The sequence below is a fragment of the Anticarsia gemmatalis genome, chromosome 21, assembly GCF_050436995.1.
Source record: "Anticarsia gemmatalis isolate Benzon Research Colony breed Stoneville strain chromosome 21, ilAntGemm2 primary, whole genome shotgun sequence".
In the NCBI taxonomy this organism is placed as follows: Eukaryota; Metazoa; Arthropoda; class Insecta; order Lepidoptera; family Erebidae; genus Anticarsia; species Anticarsia gemmatalis.
Genome location: NC_134765.1, coordinates 1991148 through 2017861, shown reverse-complemented (window position 1 = coordinate 2017861; position 26714 = coordinate 1991148). Strand labels below are relative to the sequence as shown.

Sequence of the window (26714 nt, the reverse complement as noted above, 5' to 3'; positions counted from 1 at the left end):
ATTTTTAAAATGTTTAAAAATTTTTAATATAATTTTCGCACTGAAAATTTCAAAACAATACGGCGGCGTTATAAAGTGGGTAATCGAAATACGTATTTACTATGACTTGCTTAATGTTATCACTATCAAATGCCTTTATAATTTAAGTGTATTTTCTAAAAGATAGGTTCGTACTTATCTGATAATATTGAAGCACACGTAACCATAAACGACCATACAAATCGTTTAATTTTGATACAATAGTAAAAAATAAATGACATAATATGAACTAATATCTCAAAGTTGCCTTTCTAAGTGTAAGGTTTGCTACTTGTACTACTACTTGTATTTATTTCAAACCTACCTTGGTACCTAGTAGGTACATTATAGAACTTTATTTAAGAAAACAGCTGGTTGTTCCAGCAGGTTTCGCTTATGAAAAATTTTACGAACTTATACATAAACGCTTACTTATCTACCTAATTAAATGTGTCTGTTTATTTAATTTTGGACCTCAAAAATTTTACCCACCGAGCACGTAATTAACATAATGAAAAAATCAAGGCTCTACATTCCTGAATGTATGTCAGATTCGGTAAATGAAACTTTGATTTGGTATAATAAATAACCTTTGACCTAACACGATTAGATTTAGATATCAGTGTGGAGGAGGCACGAGCGTCAGGAGCGGCATGGAGCCGGCATATTGTACCTGGAGCGGTGGGTGTGTGCACCGTGGTGGCTGTCAATGCGGTGTGGATATGCGGCACAGCGGCGTGACGCGAGTTGCGCACGCAGCCACGGCCCGCGACTGCCAATAACCCGCTAGAACTCGCCGAGCGCGCGCCACTCGCTCCTCAACCAAATATCGACGCGTCTACGTAAAACGTTATACCACCCTGCTAAGCCACACTGAAAAATTGTGCCATAGTTTAGTGCCCACACAGATCACGAATCACTGGATTTTTTACCGATACTCTTCATGATAGCAAGCCATCAGTGGAACACGTTATCAGTTTATCAGTGAACACAACACATTTTTCATGTGAGTATAAAGTAAATTATAACACCTGTGTTTTTATTTGATTTTTGCGTCAGTTTATTGAATTATGTATTAAGGTACAGTGTTTCAAAAATAATATTTGATTTCGTGCCTGTACAATTATGTTATTTATTCGAGTGCTTCTCATTTTTTACTTCATGATTTTAAGGTGTCATCTTTTGTCCGCCACTTAATAAATTAAAATGCTAAATGTAACAAACTAAGGGGCTTGTAATATTGTAATATTTGACAAAAATATTATAACATTTTCACAGTGACAAATATATTTTTTTCTTCCGTGTCTAAACGTATTTGTTTGATTCAGTTAACTTAATCATACTCCTAAAATTTGCACAATATTAAATATCGTATTTGTTCATATTTAGTCAATTTATTTACAATTATTTTTTTCTATATAGGTAGGTAGGTACATACGTACAGAATGCAGTCGATTTTCCTATCAAATATTGTTATTTTGTGAAACTACTGAATCGTGCCTATTACAGTTTTATTGTTAGAAATAAATAAGTGCACAGTTAACGACATAATATCGTTGTTCGTAACCTTGTGTTGTTTGAATTTGATTTAAATTCGTTACAAACAAAGTGACGTTTTTTATCGATCTTTACGACGCCGCATAAATGCGACATGAGACTAACTTTTGACTTCATTTTATAAGAATATAGTGAGAAAATAAGTGAAAACTTAAAACAACTATATTATGTCACACATAAGTATTTAACCGGAAAATTCTGCAGTAAATTGCAAATGCTTAAGTGATAATTATTGTGCCTGAAAAGCTGTATGGCCTGTGGGTCGATAAACACTTGAAATGAAGACATTGCTACGACATTCTCATATGTTACACCTAATCATTTAACACACAGAATCTTCTGTGCCACCGTTGTACGTACTATTTGACTTGACTCATATTATATTGACATAAGGCTGAGTTTAACAGATGTTTTGAACGTATCAAGGGATCCTTATGTATATTGTTTACATTTAATAACAAAGACTGCCCACTTTTGCTCCCTAGGTAATTCGGCCTACAGATTTTATTTGCCTTAACACATAAATATTGATTTAGGTACTGATATTGATTTTATATTCTTAATATGTGAAATCTCAAAGTTAGTGGTTGAAAAAAACTCGTTATAAGATTCGTAAATTACAGTTGTTATTCCTTTGATATTTTATCTGATTACATAAATGGGTTCCCTAATTACTTGCTCGTCTGCTACTGAATTCTAGTTTATTTATCAGTTTTTGAAGTATCTGTGATAACGCCATTCGAGTGCCACGGTTTCCATTTTCTAATTTGTTTCTAAATATTGCGTATCTTATCATAACATCGTGTCTTTATATGATGTTAAACTAATAGTATAGCCGAAGGACAATTACGCATCGACCCTTGAAATAGAGGGTCGGTTTATTTTTAATCACTATCGTTCGGGATCGGTCCATTACCAAGCATATTATTATTTTATATCAGAAAACATGATTAGCTTGGTCCGTTTATTATATACTAGCTGACCCGTGCAACTTCGCTTGCGTCACATAAGAGAGCCATGATTTGACCGTTTTTGTAACATTTTTCACTGGTGCTCTGCTCCTATTGGTCGTAGCGTGATGATATATAGCCTATAGCTTTCCTCGATAAATGGGCTATCTGACAGTGAAATAATTTTTCAAATTGGACCAGTAGTTACTGAGATTAGCGCGTTCAAACAAACAAACAATCAAACAAACAATTTTTCAGCTTTATAATATTAGTATAGATTCTGTATTCATCCAGAATTGCGTATTGTCAAAAAGCAAAGCTTAGGTACTAGAGACTTTACATTTTTACAAATTATGACTACCATTGAATTCAGGATTTTAGTTATATGCTAACTTCAGCTCGCGACTTCGTCTAATTAAAAACATGTCGCAATGGTAAAAACCTAAGTGTTAATCTAGGTTATGTACCATAAGAGTATAATATTTTATTAAAATCTGTCCATTCGTTTTTTCGTGACAGCGTTATCAACATACATAAATCCATCCATACTCACAAATTTCGCATTTATAATATTAGTAGGATATTTTAAAAGTTGGGGTCCCCAGTCATCATGTAGGTAAGAGTGAAATAGTGTTTTCCTTAAATTAGCCACCGTAAGTATACTGTCTATACACCGCCCATACTTAAAGTTCTTTACCGCAGTTAGTTCCAATGAATGATTAGCTTTGACTGCCCCAATATAGAAGCTAAACTATTGTATTGTTCATTGTTTATTTATCAATGCCATACTTAGGCAGCTTATTATAACGACGCAGGCATTCAATTTACATGAAATTTATTCATATACTTACATTATTATAAGTATTTCATAAGTACCTGGGTTATATTGCAGTAGTATAGGTAAACATATAGCCAAAGAGGCAGTCAAAATCTTTTTTGCGGTTGGTAGTGTATCCGACTGCTGATCATGGGTCTCGAGTTCGATTCCCGGGTTGGGCAAAGATATTGGTATTTTTGTTTTATATTAGAATACTTATTTCTAAATGCCCTCTACATGTCAAAAAGCATGCCCCCTATTACATGGGACTAACATTGTAAATGACGAAACATGGGAGTATTTCATATAGATACCTCTGCCCACATCTTCGCTTAAAGCAGGCATGATATTACGTATATAATTATATCAATTGTTCATTGACAACTCCGCCCCTTTATAATGTACCTACCTTCTGACCTGTGTGGCGCGGGCAGTACGCTTGCGTGCGAACTTTCATTCACATGGGTATATAAGGGTATTCACATAGGTATTCGCTTACGGGTCAATTTGGAAAAGTACCTCTGTTCAATCATGGGTCTTTAAAAAAAAACATAAAATCCCGCCTAGCTGTGAAGGTGTAACAGATAGTCTGACAGACTTTCCCATAAACATTAGTGCCGTTTCCTCATATGTACTTACTAGGTTTCCTAGTATTGGTGCTGGCGGACCCAGGACAATTAAAAGAACTTCGTAAATCTTATCCGTCCCATCCGTTTTGTTCATCGACTAATTTACATGCTGCTCGAAAATGAAAAAATCACCACTAGTCGTGTATAACGCTCTAGAGTTCTTTCTTTCCTAGATTTATTTTCGCACGGCGCTGTAAACAGTCAGTGACCTTCTAGCCAAGTTATTCCTAATACAGAACAACTGTAATAATATTAAAAAAACAGTTTGAATAACGTAATTGTTTTATGTCGTTCTTTATCTGTAGACTGCTGCGACGTGACGGTTATGCAAGTGCCGTGCATATGTCAAAAATAGGTGCTAGTTAAGTTAATTTACGGTTGTTCTAAAAGAAGAAATAACTTCCAATTTGCCTTATCTCTTTGGTAATTTCGTTTTCAGCGTTTTATTGTCACTTGAAACAATTTTCAATTGCAAGGTAGTGGTACTGCACGGTTGCTGTTCCAAATAATTTAGTTCGTTTTACTAGTTTCGGTCTGCGTCAAGAATATATTGTTTAGGTACTGTTAGTACTTAGGTACTATTACATTCTCTAAACATTTTTATCAATGAAAATTGTGAGATTTCTGCTGTATATTAAGTCAGAGAACTTTTGACCAAAAGCAATAATATTATCTATGAAATATGAAGTTTTTGAGGTAGCTTTATAGCTGATTGAACATAGTTTCAATTCTTTCGCACTGTACTCAATCCTGGACAAAACAAACTGTCAATTTGATAGTCCTCCTGAATAATGTTATTAATATAAACAGCTGGAATTCATTGGAATTCGAACGATATTCTACAATAGAACATGCTAAATGGATTCCAAACTATGAATGTTATTTTACATCTGCTTGTCATATAAATACAGTAAGTTCCGCGTTCCACGATCATTGCAATATCGGTCAGACTGGTGACGATTATTTTTAATCTGGGGGTATTTTCTTTATGTCGTAAGTCAGTAATCCATATACAGCCGATTTCAATAACATATCTTCAGATACAGATAAGATTAGGAGATTGCTTAGCAATAGTTTTGTTTCTAGAATTTTAATTTCGCACAACATCTAGACACTGATATCCAGTAAATTTAAAATTAGGTGTTGGTTGTTCTATCTCTGGAGACCTATCTCTTTCTAGAGATATTTTATTGGGACTGGCCATTAGCGGTTCTTGGAAGGTCGGCTCAAGCTCTCCCCTAAATCACTCTCAAACAATTCAAGATACTTCTTTCCATCCTCAGTCATTGCACAACTCGAAGTAAAATCCTGGACCGGCTGATCGGACTAGCCAATAAGGTTTGACACCAGTCATTTTTGCCGCCAACTAATTGTAATACACAAGACACGACTCGTTGGTATACAATAAACAAGTTCTAATAAGGAATCCCTGCCTTATCAGAAAACAATGACAAAGACATTTGCAAAGTTGGCTTTGCCTTATGATATAAATACTTAGGTAGGTACTTTAGTAATTTTGTGGTGACTCCAATACCCATGAAGGTTTTTTACATGGATATGAGAATCGCATTTAATTTTCTGTGGTTTACCTTTTAGCTACTAAGTAAATATATAACTTAGACCTTACGCATAGGCCTTTCAAGCCAGGAACGAAGATGTTCTTTCGTTACGAATATTCCATTGTCTGCAATGCGATGGACATAGCCCAATGATGATAATAATGTGATACACATAGCTTACTGGGTCTACTTTCAGGGAGATATTTTAGCACTTCTAGAAGCCCATGTCCTTAGTTTTCCCACCACACTGATCAGTTGCAAATTCGGAGTAAATTGAAATACCTATGAATTCAACATTTTAATGGTATTAAAAATAACCTTTTTATGGCATTTAAAAAAATATTTAAAGTAATATGGTATACAAAAAAACATTTTATCTAAATTTGAGTTCGCGTAGTATACGAGTACATAGATGCTGTCGAATTCATAGACAATAATTTACTAACTATTCTAACTAAGAACGTACGATTTACGTAAATTATTCAGGTAAAAAACGCTTCTATAGACTCTTCTGTCGTACAAAAACATACAAATACTTTTGTTATTTCTACATTTCTTCAACAACCTTGGTTGTAGTGAAAACTCTTTACATTCATTTTCTATTACCTTTGTTTCCGTAGCGCAGTGTATTGATTTCTTCATAGAAATCAATTACTTATAAATGACTGTTACGTCGTTATCAGAATGTTTGTTTCCAGTTTGCCATCGAGAATTATTCACGTTGCGATACCACGTCAAACGACCATACCTAGTATTTAATACAATACATTTTAGTGTAGTTAATTTAAATGCAGTGATCGAGAGGTATCAGAGTCTGTTTTTCGGCATCCAGCTGTGATCGAGGGTTTCAATCCTAGGGTCACATCTCACACTGACTTTTTGAAGTTGGATGATAACTTATGTAATTAGGTAGAGTCTATATTTATAGATACATGTATGACAATAAAAATTGTAGACATTTTACCAAAATGGCGTTATTTGTTGTTGATCCTATGCGAATTTATGCAGCTAAGTATGGATGCATAGAAATAATCAATAAGTATTTAAATAATGTTACAAATGCAATATGTTTGCATATCTCTCAACGAAATAACGATAGGATGTTATGAAAAACAGATGACACGTTTACGAACATACTTCCAACACGAGAATACTATTGTTAAGATTTTACGCGCTCGGACAACGTGCTCGACGTGGACAAAGTACGACTGGACATATGCGACATTTCTATGTGTAAAAAAAAAACATATAGAGGTTTTTCCGACTTCCCATCCCCTATTGGAGGTAAAAAGTGTTAAAACTATATAAAATAACGTCCATTGTCTCCTCATAATTGTCATTCTGTCATAATTTATGTCTAGCATAGAATAAACCATAGTGAGGTACTGTTGGTGGTGAGGTGGAGTATGGGCAATGACGGATACGGGGAGTCTAGAGGCACAACCACAAAAAACATCTCCCACATAAATCTTGAGACCCGTCGTATTCAAAACTCTGCCGGACGACGAGATGAAATATGATGATGATATGATTGTTCATCTGCTAGGATACTGATAAAAAAATTATGTATTCTGTGGAAGATTAGGATTTAAACTATCTAAACTGCGTTTGTAGTCAAACCTTGAAATGCCACTGCAGACCACATCAAATGATCAATCATCTAAATGATTTAATGGTCGGAAATACATTTTTATTTTTCTTCTTCTTTCGTCTTGTATCTGCTAATAGGCTTACTAGTATGAAGTATCTATATGAGACATAACAGAATTGTAGTTATTAATTAAATATAACGTTATATAATGGTGGTAATTAACCATAATGTACTTATATACGATATCGCTCTTGTAAAACGTTAATTTCTTTCCTCATTAACAGCTAATATTACCACGATACTAAAACCGCATAATTATGTGTATACATACAAGTTCTTTTGATTGTTTACTACTGACTTATACAAGAGTCATTTCGTTCCCTTTCAAGCAAACCAATCCTAAGAAATTGGTAATCGTTGACAAACAGAGTAACTGTGACTTTTCCAAACACCAAATGTGTTATGTTTCTTTACAGTTCAGTGTTGCATTTCAATAGATAAATGACTAAGATTAAGTAAACACCTCACTACTTTATATTTTACCCTCTTTAGGGTGGATTTTCCAAAAATCCTCTCTTGGTTCTCCTCTACGCTTCAGGAACCTTCATACAAAATTTCAACTTTCTACGCTCAATAGTTTTCAACTGTGCGTTGTCCATCAGTCAGTGTAACTCGCCCAGTAACGGAAGAGTTTCATACGTATTATATTGATATGAATTGGCTACAATACCTTAACTTGCGTTAACATAACATCTATCAACTTAGTCGTAACTTTATTCCTATTCTGAATGATTAGAGTATTAATATAGTGTTAAAAACCAGCTTCAAAAAACTAGATTATGACCACATATGATATCCCATCAGCCTTCAAACATATTCCACCTTTATATTCCTATTTTTTACAGCATAAATATGAAAAGTCAACGGTACAGACAGCGAGTAGAGTCATTTGCAAGCCTGTGTTCGATAGACAATAGAGCGCGTGCACCTCTGACACGGATTTGCTCCAGTTTGCCCGTGGCGGCTTTGTCTCGATACTAAAAAGCCTTAGTGTACCTAGGCCACGATCTGTCTATGTCAAACTATTCACTGCCACTGTCGCTCGTCCTCAGAATTTTAAAAACACAGCTGTTACAGCTAATTTAAATAGAGTAATACTACTAATATGATGAATTCGAAAATAATGTACATATGTAACTCTGTCTGTTCTTTACACTTAAATCACTGAACGGATTTAGTTTAAATTTTGTTCAAAGATAGTTTGAAACCCGAGAAGGGACATCATATAGTTTGCTTCGCGGAAATGGGATTAAAAGCCTTATAAGTCCATGCGGACTCATTCATGGACACGGACGCGGGCAATAGTAAGTCTGTAGTTGCAATAAATGTTATTTTCATGAAGGATAGAGAAACTACTTCCTTATTCTACTGATTTATTAAATAGCTAAATCATCATAACAACGCTTCAATAACTACACTGTAAACTAACTTTGCATAACTAAGTTCCATATCAAATATATTAATAGACAAATATCAACTTGGAAACACGGACTTAAAGAACCTATTTTGGTAAAACAACACTTTCAAGTATATACCAGTCTGTTAATACAAACCTCTAGTTATTTCTATAACCCTTAAATAATTTTGAGAGATACTCCATTGTTATTTAAAGCCAATTTATACGATTGTTTACTAATGCGATGTGTCTTTAACCAACTCTCTTAGTAAAGCATTATTGGAAAGTAATTACCTAAGTAGAGTAACACACAACTTGGCTGTCACAACTCATCAACTGATTCTCACAGACTCACTTTTCTCAATTGACTTCAAAGCATAAAAAACAGCGCTTTGTTTCCAACAACAAACGATTATAACGTCGCTATAAAATTTTCTTTTAATAAAACTGCGCCGGTTTGCGAAACAGCAACAAAACATGCGTTACGACCATTGACAATTACGATAATTGTTTGTTAAATCGACAAATCACTGAATAACCGTACAAAACGCGGCATGTTCAATTTAAATATTATTATGTAGCATTTTGCACCGGATGTGAAATATGCATTAGAATGTGCCGACATATACTAATAATGGTAATAACTATTGTATTCAACGCCTGAGTATTCTGAACAGACGCCATTACGAATTATCAACGAACCGTAAAGATTCAATTGCTATATAAAATGTTTAACCCACTTATTTTTATGCAATATTTGTGCAGTTTACTTGTTAATTACAAAAGCACAACCTGCTTTTAAAAACAAACTTACCTCCGTCTCATTGAAGTATTACTTAACAGACTTTCAACTTAAAATGCAAGTATCGAAATCGATATTTAGCTTATTCAAGGTAAACGTCGTGAAGTTTGTAAGAACATCAATTGGTTACAGTTGCCTGGTATGTATTATTATGTAAATAAGAAACCGGCCAAGTGCGAGTATGACTCGCGCGTGAAGGGTTCCATACCATCTATATAAATAATAAAAAATACAAAAACACGTTCGTTGTATGAGGCCCCCCTTAATAATTTTATGTTTTAGTTTAATATTTATTGTTATATGTAAAATGTGAATAAATTATCTGCCATGATTTGTGAAAATTTCAGCTTCCTAACTATTACGGTTTATAAGATACAACCTGGTAACAGACGGACAGACAGATAGACAGCGGAGGCTCATATAGGGTTTCATTTTTACCTTTTAAGTACGGGACTCTAAAAAACAGGCGGTTAACTTTCACTGGCTTTATCAGCAGAGGTCGCCACATGCGTGTGACATTATCTGTACCAACACAGCATGTGGTTACATTGCGCATTAACACGGTACTTTGCCTGCTATTATCCCTACACGTGCTCCCATTCTTGCTCATTATATATCAACAAATATATGTAGTTAGCAGTGATAGGCCAGTGGTATAAGTTGGTACCTCCCACGCAAATCCCAGGTTAAGCCTCTCTGAGGTGAAGCCACGCTTGCCGAGGTTGGAATGGGTGACCATCTTATACGTATCGAGTTCCTCCGTGTTTCGGATGGCACGTCAAATTGTGGGTCCTACCTGTCATTTTCGAAGATCTTTGACAGTCGTGAACAGTAGTCAGAAGCTTGAAACTTAGGCAGTCGCTCCATGTAAAACACTGGTATCCAGCTGCATCCGGTGATACTGGAAGCCGACTCCGACATAGTTTGGAACAAAGGCTAAGCTAATATATATGTAGTTAATTCCATCTCTTGTTTTATCAGCTTTTACCGTGAACTTTGAACATCCATTGGTATTTGGAATCACGCAATGAATATCGAATTACTATCTGTCATCGTCATTTGGATTATGGTCATTATGGTGTCATCGTTGTCGTTTAGATTATATTTTATTATGGTATGCGTTATATTTGTATTGACATTTTAAAGACAGCTTAGAAAGCTTTGTTCTGTTTTGAAATTAACATAAATACGACTAAATGCAGGTGGTCGTAAGATTACTTCAACGTCTTTTTTTTTCATGAGAATAATCTTTTGTGGTTTGAACTATATAACACTTCTACAACGATTTTTTTTTATTTAACCTATAATATTAAATAGTTCCAAAGTCGTATCTCAACTAATACAATTTTAAGACAAGACTTGTAATCCTGAAAACCCCTCTTAAAGCTCAAAGGATTTAGTTAGGAGTGGGTTCACGTAGATAGTGCTATGGGATTCGAACCCTTTCGATCGAAAAATTCTAAACATAGGCCACGGTTACTATAAATTTAACCCATTAATGTCCCACTAGTGGACAAGGATCTCCTCCTATAATGAAGGACAGGTTAGGCCTCGAGTCCACCACGCTGGCCAATTGCGGGTTGGGGCCGTTACTTAAAGAATAAATTCTAACCAAGTTAGTAAACTCAGTTAGTAGCTAACATCAGCTGGATACATTAGTTCTATGTCATACAACGATACAACATATCAATTTTAATCTGAAATGAAAATAAAAACGATATGTTATCAGTTAATTGACTGTACAGTCTGTATACCTTTCATAATACCTGATAGCAAATGTCCATATTTATAATTAAACATTTTATTTCAACTACTATTGTACATCAGTACCTATTATGCAATTAACTACTTCTTACTTCTTAAATACTTCTTCTTCTTATCGTATGGTTCGCGGTCAACCTAGTGTCAAAGTTGTTCAAGCCGCTCGAAGGCCTTTGATTTTGATTGATTCACCTGTTTAGTCATTTTGTATTATGTGTACAAACCGCGAAGGCTTAAAAACTTTTATTTCATGCAATTTCTCAAACAGAGATGACTACATCGCAAATATGTACAGTCCAAGCTAAAATTAAGGTTTATGGCGCCTGTATCTAAACGTATGTGAATTAGGAATAGCCTATTGTAAAACCAAATTGGAGCAATTGAAATACAGCGATAAAATATCACGTTAACAACGTTATAGCAACGTTTAGTATTAACAACAGATAAGCCAGTAATACACATAAATCTTTATTACATGATATTTATTAGTCTGTGAAATCATAATGTTATCTTAAACTAGTTTATGTTCGCAGCTCGTTTCAATTTTCATTGGAAAAACAATGACTTAGTCCCCGGATAATGAAAGATTTGTTTTAAACCATTGCTGTCACACTTCGGAATAATGGACTAGGCTTGTGTGGACACAGGGTTAGTTAATTACGCTATATTAAAGTCGATTTCATTGATAAAAACATGAATATAGTGAAAGAAAAAAATCATTAATTCGTATTGGTGTAATAATGGAACCTGTACTTATTTCTAATAAACAAAACTCAGGCAGCCTGAATGACCAGAAAACCTGCTGTCTGATTTTACCTTATTTGCCTTGAATTTACCCATATTTGTAATTTTGATTAGTACCAAAACGGTTTAATTAATATAATACCTGCATATTAACAGATATTTGGACATGTTTTCCCGTAATAAACTGTTAGATATTCCATTTAATCTGTTGTTCATTAATTTCAACCGACATATTGTAATTCATTATTAGGTAATTGTGTCAATATTAGATTTTCCAGTTTTCAAAGGTCAATTATTACCTCATAACTCTTGCAAGCTTCAGTTATGTTTAGGAACAAAGACAGTAAATAATATACTTAAACATTTTAGTCACACACACTGTACTTATTTCAGTGCAGTGCAGTGCAGGAGTTTTCCACTAATTCCATGCATTTTTTAATGAAAATAGTGTAAGTTTACCCGCGAAAGCGTTACAGACAGACAGTGAGACTTTCTCATTAATCATTTTATAGAATAAGATAAGAAAAACCATTGCGTCATTTTTTATCTGCAACAGCCCTTAATCATCTAATCGTTTGAATTTATTGAATACTTTAATCCCGTACTTGCGATTAAGATATAGCTTCTAATAGTATTACGTAGCTCCGTTAAACGCAGCCTTAGCCCAAAAACAACAATAATGAAAGGACTGTTAAAACATAATGCGACAATAGTGACGCTCTTGAAACTTGTTCACTATTGTTCAGCCGTCTTCTTCAAACAAAACTTTGGGGAAAATGTCTTGCCCTATCGATGAAGGCATGTGAGGTTAAAGAAGACGATATCAAGGATAGGTCGAAGTGGAGGGAGAGATTAGGGAAGGCGGACCCCACCACCATTAGAGACAAATAGCCAGGAAGAGCGCTTCTAGCGTTTTTCTTCAAGTAATTTTAACCGTCAAACGCTTGTTAGTCAATAGTACCGCCTCTAGAAAATAGCGCTACAGTTATTCCATACCGTAATGATGTAGTAACTAGCAGCTCTTCGTCAATTACCGAGGCTCTTTACAAAATGAGCAGAACTAATTAACTGTTACTTATTAGCTAAGCATGTAGTTTCATTTTAGCTAGTGTAATAAAAAATACATGTGTAAATGCGTAAAAAACTAGGTCCGGTAACTGTCGACGTCCATAAAAATATAGTCGAAGTATGGTTGCCAACTTTATTAAACACTATAGAGAATGTAAATAAAGAGTAAAGCGTCATAGAAAAGAGAACATGTAAATTATAAGAACAATCTGATTTGTACTACGGTAAACATCTATACTAATATTATAAAGCTGAAGAGTTTGTTTGTTTGAACGCGCTAATCTCAGGAACTACTGATCCGATTTGAAAAATTCTTTCAGTGTTAGATAGCCCATTTAACGAGGGAGGCTATAGGCATATATATCATCACGCTATGACCAATAGGAGCAGAGTTCTCGTAAAAAATGATACAAAAACGCGAAGAATTTTGACCCATTCTCTCTTATGTGACGCAAGCGAAGTTGCGCGGGTCATCTAGTTGTGTAATAAAGTAGAGTGCACTATTAGTATTATAGAACATAGAGTACACCTACATGATACAGGCCCTGTTTCACCGCCTCTAAGTATCTTTAAATTAGCTTATCACATGTAATTTTCACAATTGTATTGATACATTTACTGTCACTTTATTTAGGACGTAGGTTACCTGACACTTTATTATTTTATTTACTTTAACATTTATAGACTGTGAAAGGCCCTTAGAGTGAGTACAATATTATGTAAGAGTATGGTTGGCAACCCTATAGCTAAGTGACACACTGCCCAACCATTGTCCCGTTTGAATAATGACCACACATCCACCTTGTTTAAAACAAAGGACCGTGTTTTAGCGTTACATACTTTTACTTTTTCCATTAGTAAAATACTTTAGGTTTTAAATAAGTATTACAAATTATTTAATAGTTATCCTATTGATATTTAAACGCGAACGTATTTGAAGACATTGATTATCTTATACGCTATTTAAACTAATAACCGGGGTTTGGTAGACAGAAAGTTTATAGCCTATATTAACACCTAGGATACTTTTATCCAGAGAAACCTGTCCACTCCGATTAAGTCATGGGCAGAAACTACAGACTAATTCGTTCAGAATAGAAAGGGGTTTTAAGTGAAAAGTAAGGCTATATAGTAAAATAAGTACCTAATTCCCATAGTGAATCATAAAATAATAATTTTACAATATCAGGACCGTTGTTTTCATAGTTCAAGCTTGCTTTGATCAAAAGCATTGATATAGACGCTACAGTCGTCATATTTTATCGCAGCAACGCCAGTTGTGAATTGTTACGAGTCTGACATGTATGCCGTAATAATTTGATTTCATGCCAGTGACTATTTAATCATGTAGGCCTTAATTAATTCTCGGACTTTTATCTAAATTTGAAATAGACTTCATTTTTCAATTGGCTTAGATGTACCTGTCATAACTAGTTCTATTTTACAATAAGTATTTAAGGTTAAAGAACTACCGGTCCCGGCAATCATAGTTTTGTTTTAATATTTTGACGACATCAAAATCAAAATCAAAATCAAATCATTTATTCATATAGGTCAAATGTTGACACTTATGATAGTCAATGATACAGAGAGTGAATTTACCGCCAGTTCGGAAGGTAGGGCCAATGAGAAGAGCTGGCAAGAAACTCCAGGCCACTCTTTTTAATCGCCAATTAATTTTAACAATCTTTCTATTAGGTATAAATCTTTGATGATGTAAGGAGCCGCTACCAACACTACCGAACACACATAGGTATAATATAAATAAATTAAATCAATATAAAGGTGCTAATAACATAACAAGTGTATTGGAAGCATGATGGGAGCATCTACTTACATCATGATAGTATTGCAGTCATAAGAGGCATCTCAATCATCTCACATCTTGTACTAAATCGACTGACTGTCGATTTAGTACACTTAACATTGAAGAAATATGCACTTCAATCTTTGTCAATTCTTTATCGAATAATACCGGCACCAGACTCGGTTTTCACAAGTGAAAAGTAATTAATGCCAGTTGTGTTCCAATTGGCGTGCTTAAAAAAACGTATATTATATTTATTTAGGAGGAATAATATTACCATTCCTTTGTTATCACATACTGTGATTCATTAGTATGATTAAAAAGTTACAAGTTATTAAAAAAACAATAATTCCCGATTGTTTCCGCCCAGTGCGATAAAGTGATAACGATAAATGTAATATTATAATACTCGTTGTTCATCGATAACAGATAATGTACCTAATCAATATTTCAAGTGGCTATGACTATTATGTTGACCTAAATATGTATGACCAACACATATCTGCGTAGGTAAATAAAAAAAATCATTAGTACTGCTTCTGTAAACTTCTTGCTTATTAGGGGCTTATTATGCGCTATTTTTATAGATAACGATTAAAGGTCAGGAATTCATGTATAATAAAGTAGCAGTTTCAAACAGATTCCCTTCAGGACAAGCCTGCGGGTCGCTGATGTTGTATACCTTCGACAGCCGCGAACTGCCCTGCATAAAACACTCTCTACCAAGTTGTTGGACTGTAGACAGGCATTTACAACCGTAGCGTCACGTGTGGTGGGTTCGAATCCCACCCGGGACAAATCTTTGTGTGATGAGCACGAGTATTAGTTCTGAGCCTGGTTGTCAATTTATCTATATAATTATGTACTTAGAAGTGTATAAGTATGTTTATCAGTTATTTGGTTACCATAGTACAAGCTCTGCTTAGTTTGGAATCAAAAGACCATGTGTGAGTTGTCCAATAATATTTATTTATTTTATTTTATTTCCACTGGTATGGTACTAATACATATACAAAAGTGTAGTCTTTTCATTTGTTTGTGCACTCCAATCTCTGGAACAAACAGCCAGGTTTGAAATATTTTGTTTTATATCCATTTAGCTATTCATGAGAAACATGCTGAACTGCTGACATCACATTACGACCATTGGGAGCGAAGTAATCACCATAAATACGAGTGAAACTGCGGGCACAGCTAGTCGTGCATAAAACGCTATATTTTTTCTCGTTTTACATGTCATTGGGAGTTGTAGAGCACATATACTTTTTCTTTAGTGTAAGGTAAATAGCCAGTACTGTTATTATAAATGCGAAAGTTTGTGAGAATGTATGCATGCATGCAATAACTATCTTAAGCAAGAACTACGGAACTAATTTAGATTATAATCTGCACTTAGATAGATTCTATAACCGGGATTAGAACTAATTACTTTTAAACCCGTTGCATATTTTTAACTAAGTAAATGAAGTCACAAATTTTAATGAAACAACCTTCCTTTTCAACCTTTTATATAACTATTGAAGAGAATTTACAAAAAAAAATGGACATGTAATAGGTACCTAACTATTTACTTTTGTTATTTTATCAATCTATATCAGTTGTAATCTACAGACCATTGCCAATGCAATAGAATTCCACTCGACTTGAAACCGTACTTACGGTAACTAGAACTAGATAATTTGTATAACTGATAAGTAAATATCGATCGGTAGAACGTTACTTTTTAACATGTTCGCGCAATGCGACAAAACGGTATCAAATTAGCATGCCTCAAGCAGCCGCAGTGTACTTCATAATAAATAGAACCAAGTTCAACAAACCTACTGAAAATATAAACATATTATGAGCACCTTTTTAGGTACTTTTTGTATTTTTCATCATTACTACAGTCAACCATATTGAGTAAATAACACAATATGGTTTTATTGTTTGAAAAACTTCGATAATTAGGTATTTTATAGTAATGGTAATGTGTGAGTAATTTAACAATGAAAACATCTTTTTAAGGTTATATAAATTAAAATGTTAAAGCCGCTGTTCAAACGAATACAAATTTAATGTAAATAAGGACTAAATAAGTCTATAAAAAATATATATCAATGATCGATGGTCCTCCAGTTGTCTTTGTTGACTTTTGCAAATACGCTGTGACTTTTGCTATCACAACATTGTTATAATATTTTTATAGATCTGAAATTTTACACAAATGTTATAGCGAAAGCACTGTATAACTATTTTATACTTATAATGTTATTAAGTACCAACCAGATATCAAAATTTAGGTAGCAGGATAATGATATATCAGGAAGTATTTGAGAAATTCGCTGTATGTATTTCTGTGAGAATGATCGCGTGAGAACGTCTGTAAATGCTTTATACCTGCAAAATTTTTGTGTGGTTCTAAGGGATCTAAGGTCGAATAAAACATTACAAGAGTATCAATGAATACCAAGGTGAGATACTCCGAAACGTTAAGGGTTCGTGAATAGTCGTCATATTGATAACGCCCTACTTTCAAACTTTTATGAAACTTTCCCTCGAGCATATCATTCAATATTAAAGGTATCATAAAAGCCGTCTGTTCCTTGACACTTAGTTGTGAACTTTTTGGTAAGAGAAAAAAGACGAGTAGAAAGCCCTTAGCCTTTATTTCTTCTTCCTCCACAACCTGGGGTACCAAACTTATTGATTCTTCAAAATTAATTACTTCTTATTTAACTTAATTGTTCAAAATTGCAATAGCTAATCACGTATTTGTTGTTTTGTTCGTAGATGTCAACAATCATCACAGTGAGATAGTAGAGGCAGGGATGCAGGCAGGGGTTGATGGTGGCGAGGCGCGGGTGGGATAACCTTCGGCTGCGATGTGGGTGCGGGCGGCGCGGGCACTGCGGGCGTTGCGCCGCGCGGCGCTGCTGCTGCCGCTGGTGCTGACGGCGCTGGCGCTGCTGCTGCTGCCGCGCCCGCCTCCCCTCGCACCCTCGCCAAGGAGCCCCTTGCCTACACTACCCCTCAAAGATGATACTCATCTACAAGTCTTGCAGGTAAACCGACTTTGTGTTTCTTAAAGATAACAAGGTTCTGCGCTTAATGTACAAGGGATGTGAAAGTGAAAAGGTTTCCGTGAACATCTTTCGCTCTATTTCGTTAACTTTCGTTTTTTCATTCGCTTACAATATGTATGGCAGTGTTGTAATATTAAAGAGTAAATCAAGTTAAGTGAAAACGTTTCTTTACGCGATAATTATTATATTTTTATATTAAAGCAATGCCTTTTAACGTGATAATAAAACCGTATTAGGTATGTATTAAGGGACTTTACATACACATTCCACATACTTAGGTACATATTTAAGGCGGCCTTTTTATCAGTCCCAGCCAGATTAAAAATTAATATAGTTTGACATCCACTAATAATAATTGCTATTGAAAAATACTTACGATACGATGTGTTTTTCAATATTATTTATGCAAGATAATATTATCAAGTACCTAATAAGAATATAGTGCGTGCTCTTTCACAGGTACTTATTTTCTTTAATTTATCATAACATAGCTTAGTGGCAATGGATCTCGGCGGATGTTCTCACAGTCGCTGACTGTTCTTGTCAACGACACTGACTAGTTAATAGGAAACTAAGTACTACCTATACGTTACTAGAGGGCATAAAAATGACGGGTTTGCTGTTTTTTTACACTCTTTTAAAAACTGCACAGACGGTTTATTTTGATGGAAACTTTAAGCAGTGGGAGACGTAACCTCTTAAAATTAGCCTACTGTTAAAATACTGACTTTCAAAAACGACTAAAGACGAGCACTGAAATCTGTAAAAATGACTTTTGTTTACATAACAAGTTACGCTAAGAATTTACATTTGTTTTGTACAATAAAAAATCAATTCTCATTTCTCAGGGATCTCCAATTATATTTAGAGACGAAAATTGATATGTTGTAGTGTGTTTATACTGAATATTATGAGAACTGCCTAAGCGAGATTTTCGCAGACGTCTACAAAGTAAATTAATGCTATACAGATCATAAATCAGTATTTTAGACTGAAATATTAGCTTGCCTTCGTACAATTGACAATTAACATACCGACTTAAAACAGATAGTTTTCATTAAGTATAGTCTGCAATGGTACGATAGTGTGGCTAAGCCACTATGACTGCTATTTGGGATTCGGGTCTGGCTATTGTATATTGTTTGTAAAAACGATTCCTACGCCACTACGGTGGGAGGTATTAGGTACCGGTATCATTGTGAAATATTGGTAAACATTCATCTTGTTATATATAAATAAATATCGTTATGGGAATATTGCAGACTATGGAGATATTGTTTCGAATTTATCAATGAACTGCGACCGTTCACTGCAACACGGCAATACCTTTTCCATGTTATTTTTATGCCGAAATGCGTAGGTACAATTCTTTACTTAGCCAGCATAGTAGACTTAAGACTTTGTGTTCTGTTAAAATTGGCAATATGAGCCCTCTCCGTGCCATGCATGCGTGCATCAGCGCCAATCTGATTAGGAGTTGAAGAGATCGCCATGGCCGAAATTTGGTGAAATAGATAGATCAGACTTAACCATTCTTTCATTCCAGGAAGAAACTTGTTAGTTAATAGTTTATCTGATTTATTTATATTCAGATTATACTTGTTTGTATCTAGAATGCGATCGTGACAGAGCCGGACTACCCGGTGAACCATGAAGGAGGCGACGAGGTGTCTCGCCGGCCGTGGTTCATGCGGGGCGGGGAGCAGCGGCCCTGGCAGAGCGACCCTCACGCCAAGCTGTTCCCTGAAGACGCTCCTGGAGACGACAGGTTGGTATTTAGCTCAAAACGGAACATAATTCTATAGGAAATTTATAGGTGTCGGAGATTTACGACGGCTTCCTTCTGCTTTGTAACCACCACTCCATACGTAAGTACATATACATTGCCTACATTGCTTCCTACTGCAAAGTTTGTCGCAAGGCTCGGCACTATAATTATATTACGTATACAGGCACACAAATAAAAAAGTTTTCACGAGTTAAATATAATAGAATATCCTTAGATAGAATTTCCTTCTAAAGTAGGTAAATAAAAGCGAAATCTGGTAATAAATAAATGAAAATATTCTCCAAAATATGAATTTCAGATTTTCGCTTTTATGTATAGACTCTAGTCCATCACAAATATCCAATTCTATTCTAGGCTCTATCAAATAAAGTCTATTCGGAGTTTTATACAAACATTGGCAATCAATCTATATTCATCAGGGCAGATATTTTTATTTGCCCGAGGTTTCTTTGAAGGAGGAAAATCAAGCTTCCCCGCTTGGGAACAAGACGTTCTCGCTTGGGACAAATATTTGCGAGACTTACAGATATTTATTGATTGCGTACGTGTAACTTATACGCTTTTATGTCAGTAGCTGTGGATTTATTTCGCTCCCGTCGCTTTGATAAACGTTATAAGTAGGTACTTATATCTACTTTGTTAGAATTTAACTTTTCGGTATGTTTTGAGAAGTAAAAGAATAATATTGTATTATAACGCTACATAGCCCTCCTGTTTAGTTTTGTTTAGTCCTGTTAAATTGTTACAGTTTTTGTACACCTATGTAACATCGGTCATATTATTCCCAAGTAATGAATGGGTGGGTGACTCTTTTGCTTTAAACCGACCACGACAACAACCTCTTACTTGAGAATTATCGTAAGGAAAATGTTAAAATCCGTTACCAATTAGCACGAATTGAAGAAAGAAACCAAGACCGATCGACAACAATTTTCACTACCGCTTATGACCACAAAATATAGTAAAATGTAAACAAATTCATAAAATTTTCGTAATTTCATTGAATATTTTTCATTTTCAGAGTGGTTCAGCAACTAATGTACACGCTTCCAAAAGACGAAGACGTTCCTATCAAGAAAATATTGCTGGCTAACGGCTTCGGAGCGTGGGGCGTGGCCGCAGGACGCACAGAGTTTGTTCGTAACAAGTGTCCAGTGGACCGATGCTCGTTGTCCGCGGACCTGAGGGACGCTAGCAATGCAGACGCTATCATCTACAAAGACCATCACACTGTTTTGAATATAAACCGTTCACCTAATCAAGTAAGTTTAAGATCTTAATAAGCACCTTGAACATAGATTTATCCTCGTTTGCCAAAAAAAGAACAGTAATATCTAGTATAGTATACTTAGTATCTATAATAGGGCAGATTTTTAATTTTGGCTCGTATACTGCTTGTTGACGCCTCACTGTTAGTGGACCATCAATAATGCCATTGCGGTACTAATTTAAATTATTAATTTACGTCACAGAAGGGAATTTCATACAAAGAATACCAAACGCCTAAAAGAGAAACTATGTGATACGTTTGTGCTACCACCAACCGCTACAAATTCTTAGTACATTACTGTTTTTATTGCAGATCTGGATCCTCTACTACCTCGAGTGCCCGTATCACACGGCTTCGTTGCGTCCATCGTCGCTCGACGTGTTCAACTGGACGTCAACGTATCGCCGCGACTCTGACATCGTCGCTCCTTACGAAAGATGGGTCTACTATGATCCACTCGTCACTGAGAAAGATCTTGATAGAAATTATGCAGCAAATAAAACTAAAAAGGTATACCTATTTATGATTGTACTATAGTGAATCAAAGAAAATGAACTAAATTGAAATATACTGTCTGGAGTAACTAGCAAAAACATTACCATTCGATTTTAAGCAATCACAAAATGTATTGTTTTCCGACCTTGAACTATTATCGTTACGGTTTTGAGAAATGCATCCTGTTTTATTGCCTACAAAAATCGTTTACTTGATATAGGTAGGTACGTTAGATTAATACATATTTTTGTAGTTACAATCCTTGCAATCAATGTACCTTATAATTAAATTAATCGAAATCTTTAATGTTGCCTGCAGGTAGCGTGGTTCGTATCAAACTGTCACGCTCGGAACCGTCGGCTGCAATACGCGCGCCAACTCAGCAAGTTCATCCAAGTGGACATCTACGGCGCTTGCGGCTCCCACCACTGTCCACGGACTGACCCCAACTGTCTCGAGATGCTGGATAGAGAATACAAGTTCTATCTCGCATTCGAAAACTCTAATTGCCGCGATTATATCACTGAGAAATTCTTTGTCAATGGACTACAGTAAGTACACGAAGTTTGTCACTTTAAACGCAACTTAAAACTTATGTGTATTGGTTCTTCTGCTCCGCAACTCTGTGACTCTTGATTTTTTCATGTAGCTATATTCCGACACATAAAGTTAAATGGAGCATACTATTGACTAAACGTCTAATTGGCCCCACGTTGGGCGCCAATAACAAGTTTTGCACCCCGTTTCGTTGCTACTTACATAAGTATTTTTTTCTCTCCTATTTCAGACACAACGTACTGCCAATAGTGATGGGTGCACGTGCCTCGGAGTACGCCGCAGCGGCGCCGCACAATTCTTACGTACACGTCGAAGAGTTTGCTAATGCCGAAGAACTCGCGGCGTACCTGAGACGACTTGACGAAGATGATAATTTATATAATTCCTATTTCAAGTGGAAGGTAAATAGCAGCATTGTCATGTAAAAGTGTAGAGTCCTGCCTATTCAGGTCCTTCGATCGACTTTAACTACAGCTAAGGTGCAAGGCTGTAAAAAGTAATTCTAACGCTCACTATCTCTATTTTGTTTCATTCGTTTCATTATGACCTTTACAAATAAATGTGCAAATAAAAACACCTGTTAATAATATGTTGTTCCCAGGGTACGGGCGAGTTCATCAACACGTACTTCTTCTGCCGCGTGTGCGCGATGGTGCACGCGAGCGAGCGACGCCAGCGCAGCGCGCACTACAGCGACGTGCAGGCGTGGTGGCGCGACGCCGCCTGCACGCGCTCGCTGTGGCGCGGCCACGACGAGCCCAGCACGTAGCCGCCCCGCCCGCCGCCGCTGTGCTAACCATGAACGTTCACGGGTGAATTGTGACTTCTCCCCGTCTCTTCGTTTTACTTGCGATGTCTAAGTCGGCGTTCGAGGTCCTATCGCGATACTGGCCGTGCGATGTTTACTATCGGTTGGTCTTAATACACTCCATGTCGAGTGAAATCCTCCGATACTACTCCCTGCATTGCCATAGTATCTAGACCGATAGCCTCGAGCGTCGACGGGTTTTACTAAATACTTACACATTTGAAAGACGTCGACCGCCGATTGTGTGCTCCTTCGGCACGATGTAGTAAAATAATATGTATCGTACGACTCTAAAGATATGATCGCGTCCATTAAGCATAGCGTACACGACAGTGATAGCGCTTCTGTTATATTAATTGGACTCAGATCGATAAAAAAATATCTTTTTATCGGGCTGAGTTATTAGATTGCCGGTGTTCGGTGTTCGAGTTCTCCCACATTATTTTTGTAACGTGGATTAGTGAGGCGTATCGAAAGCGCGCGTTAGATTACTAGGTAATAAATGTTGTTGGCGCCCAGCGCGGGATTGGCGTTCTGTGGAAAATTGATGTGAACGAGACCTGATCTCCTCTCTCTGTTATACCTACTAAAGCCATAGTGAAATCGCTTTTGCATTTAGAAAATCTAAATAAATATTAGTAAAACCTTGTAAATTATCAGTTGTTATATTAAGCATTCCATTTTAATTTTTGTTGATACAGTGTAACTATTGTTTTTGTAATCAATTAATTAGATTTTAAGTATGTTTGTTTTCTATGCTGACTTTCCTATTTGTATTGACATTATTGTTAAGCAACTGGATATTTTATGTACCAATTCAATTTTAGTTTGTATGCATTTATTAAGTGGTGGATAAAAGTACCTCGTTGTTGTTTTAAAGGTACCTACTATGATTATGCAATAAGACACCGACTTAATATATTTCTCAATACTTTTGGAGTCAATTTTATATTACTTATATTGCTCACATTTATATTCACGTGTAAAATTAAAATTTACAAAGAAAGCTTTGTTACTTTACTGAAAGTAGGAATCTAAAGGTACCTACATACTGTAAATAAATATGCAGGTGCCTAGGTTTGTCTTTGAAAAAGTTCAACTATGTGGTTTCGCTAACATACTTACCTATATTTATGGACATTGTCTAAACTTAAGTGAGTCTAGTCATAAAGCCATTTTCAAAGCACAAATACCAAAAAATCTTGTATTTACTTAACGCACAATTTGCACAAAGTTGGAGCGAAACTTTGACTAATTTTTAACTTCGAAGTTTAAAACTTATTTTACGTGTACATGTTGAAAACAATAAAGTATTATTATTATATTTCCATTTTACGAATTATATTTTCTAATACCTATTTATTTGTTTCGTATGTTATTGTTGTGTTGTGTTTTCATTCTTATTGTGTAGTAAATGTATGTTATTTCATACAGTAGAGCGTAAATTGATATTAGATAAGAATAAATCGTTAGAGAAGTTACGGCAAAGGGAATAATGGATTGCAGTTCGTTTTTAACAGGTGCTCTGTACACCGATAGTTGCAAGTAAAAATAATTTGAATAAAATCACTGGAGTCAGACTGAAGAAATGTTTTAATTGTCAGCAATGATGCAGCATAGCATGAATCTGTCCACTGCTGGTTACAGGCTGAACTAAATTCTCTCAATATATATTTTACGGAAACTCTTTGATTCTTGTAAATGATTTAAATTACTTACTACCCTACCCTTTTCATCTTTAACCACATCTGTATCTTTTAGTCAGAATCTTGATTGGGCTAAAATATATATACAATAAATAAAAAATAGTACTGCCATGTGTTTCCTCAATCTTTGTCAATATTATAAAAAAGAACAAGTGTTATCTAACTTGATATTATATTTTTATCTGTGCACTTGTTTATAAGCTTACCGAAATTTACAGGTGCACAGTTAAAAAAAAATGAGTTAAACCATAAATAAAATTGTTATACCTAAGAATTATGTTTCAAGTATAGATTATTCAAAGACTTGTTTACATTATGTTAAATATTCATACAAAGGAACATTCCAATATTACAATTACTATGTTTCTAATGGATAAATTGTGTACATAAGTAGTTAAATACTTGGGTAAATATTGACCATAAATTGATTTATACCCATTAGGTTGAAATAACATGATGTTAAATTATTTTTCAATGTCATAACAATGTGTACTTTTCCTTATATTATGTTCATAGAGCGCAATTCACACAGAGAGCTTATGTAATAGCTACTGGAAGCGTGTACGGGTCGTGCGCGGGCAGTGTGGAGTCGTCCATATGAAAATTCATGTAATCAAACCCGCCGTACTCCCGTTCCGACCCGCGCTCGTCACGCACCAGCTCTCCGTGTGAATCGCGCTTAAAATGATTTTTATGACATTGAAACAATTAATATGTATTTATTAATTAAATTGCAAGTTTGTGACACCAATTAATTAAATTGTATAAAATAATAATGTTATCAATAAAAAAACTATCAGTGTGAAAAGAAAGTGCCATTTATTAAACAAATAACAAATTCTCTATGGATTCAACCTTCAAGAAGGCCTTTCAGATTGTTGTGATTAAATTAAATAAATGCTTATTGCAGTACAATTATGCCACTGACATGACACCTAGTGATCATCTCACCAATGAAAATAAATGATAATTCAGGAATTATTGGTTTTATTTTATAAATAATTAACACTACGTCTGATGGAATATTACACATACAAACAAAACTTTTAAACCATTGTCGGAGTGTAAGATGCAATTAGCAATATAATTTAATTTATAAACATAATATTGCTTATATTCCAAATTCTATACAGAATCCTAAACCACACCAACATTGAAACAATGGACTAAGTTTAGTTTGTAAATAAAGATAACTATTCACAAAACTAAGATGACTTGAAAGAGGCAATATAATTCTTTAACATAGCAATATTTTTTAAATTAGTGTGAATTTGGAGTTGGACATTAACACACTCAACAACAAAGTTAATAGCATTTTGGAATATACTCTGTGCTTTGTGCATGTTCTGTGGGACTAAGACTCCAAACCAGCGAATTGGATTTACAGTGTTCTCTGCTTCATTCTCAATTACTTTTAACTGTTTTATTCCATCTTCCTCAGTAGTTTCACACACAGTTGATGCAGAAAAATCAGAGCTGCTCTCAGTAGGTAGTCTTGCAGTACTGACTGAACTCTGACCCATAATGTATCGGGATTTAGCTAAATGTATACTACCATTTTTAATACTGGATTCAATATTTAACTCACATCGCATCTTTTCTTCCATTAAATGCAATTGTTTTAGAATGATTTTGTCTAGTAATTCACATGCTTCTGCTTCTGAAGGCAAATCTACAACAAAAATATACTTTTATTATAGAACAATATCAACTGGTTAAAAGTTATAAATATGACAGCTACTGTACCGTAAACATTGAATCAACTTATTTCTATCGGAATATGTTTATGCACTCACCTTGCTTCTGATCAGACATAGTTATTAGTTGAAAAGCTTGTATAGCTTTGATCAATATATCTGTCGTGAGATGAAGACACTATCAATAATTTTTGTAGCTTCTTACAGCCGAAGTCATTAAAAAGTTAGAGACACACGATAGTTATCACTTACAAAAGCTAATCAAAAGTAATCGAACAGAACTATTTTTCTACTATTTATTTGTAATTCGTAAGTGTTAGCGATAAAGTACCTAGTTTAGGTTGTGACAGATTTCAACTTCTTGACATTTAATCTGGCAACAAATAACGTTCTATCACATGATAATGACAGACGACTTTAACCGTCATAGACAATAATCGCGAACCCTACTGTCGTATTTTAGTAACCGTGGTCTTTTCTTCATTTAATTAATCACTACCTACTTACAGTAACATTTAGTATTTCAGTACACGTAACAAAGCTCAAAGCAATCTTAGGTACCCACTA

At 35.1% G+C, this 26714-nt stretch overlaps 2 protein-coding genes across 2 annotated transcripts; one reads left to right on the top strand and one right to left on the bottom strand.

Annotated features, from left to right (window-relative positions):
- Nucleotides 1-667: 667 nt before the first annotated feature.
- LOC142982089 (glycoprotein 3-alpha-L-fucosyltransferase A-like) lies at nt 668-24296 on the top strand. Its single transcript, XM_076128420.1, has 8 exons — nt 668-1024; nt 17532-17803; nt 19438-19592; nt 20635-20875; nt 21196-21393; nt 21697-21929; nt 22166-22337; nt 22538-24296. The coding sequence occupies exons 2-8, from the start codon at nt 17624-17626 to the stop codon at nt 22703-22705; spliced, it is 1347 nt and encodes a 448-aa protein (XP_075984535.1). The 5' UTR covers nt 668-1024; nt 17532-17623; the 3' UTR covers nt 22706-24296.
- A 954-nt stretch (nt 24297-25250) lies between these two features.
- On the bottom strand, nt 25251-26512 carry LOC142982090 (vacuolar ATPase assembly protein VMA22-like). The gene is made up of 2 exons (XM_076128421.1): nt 26247-26512; nt 25251-26122 (listed from the first exon to the last, which is right to left on the bottom strand). The coding sequence occupies exons 1-2, from the start codon at nt 26263-26265 to the stop codon at nt 25656-25658; spliced, it is 486 nt and encodes a 161-aa protein (XP_075984536.1). The 5' UTR covers nt 26266-26512; the 3' UTR covers nt 25251-25655.
- Nucleotides 26513-26714: the final 202 nt, after the last annotated feature.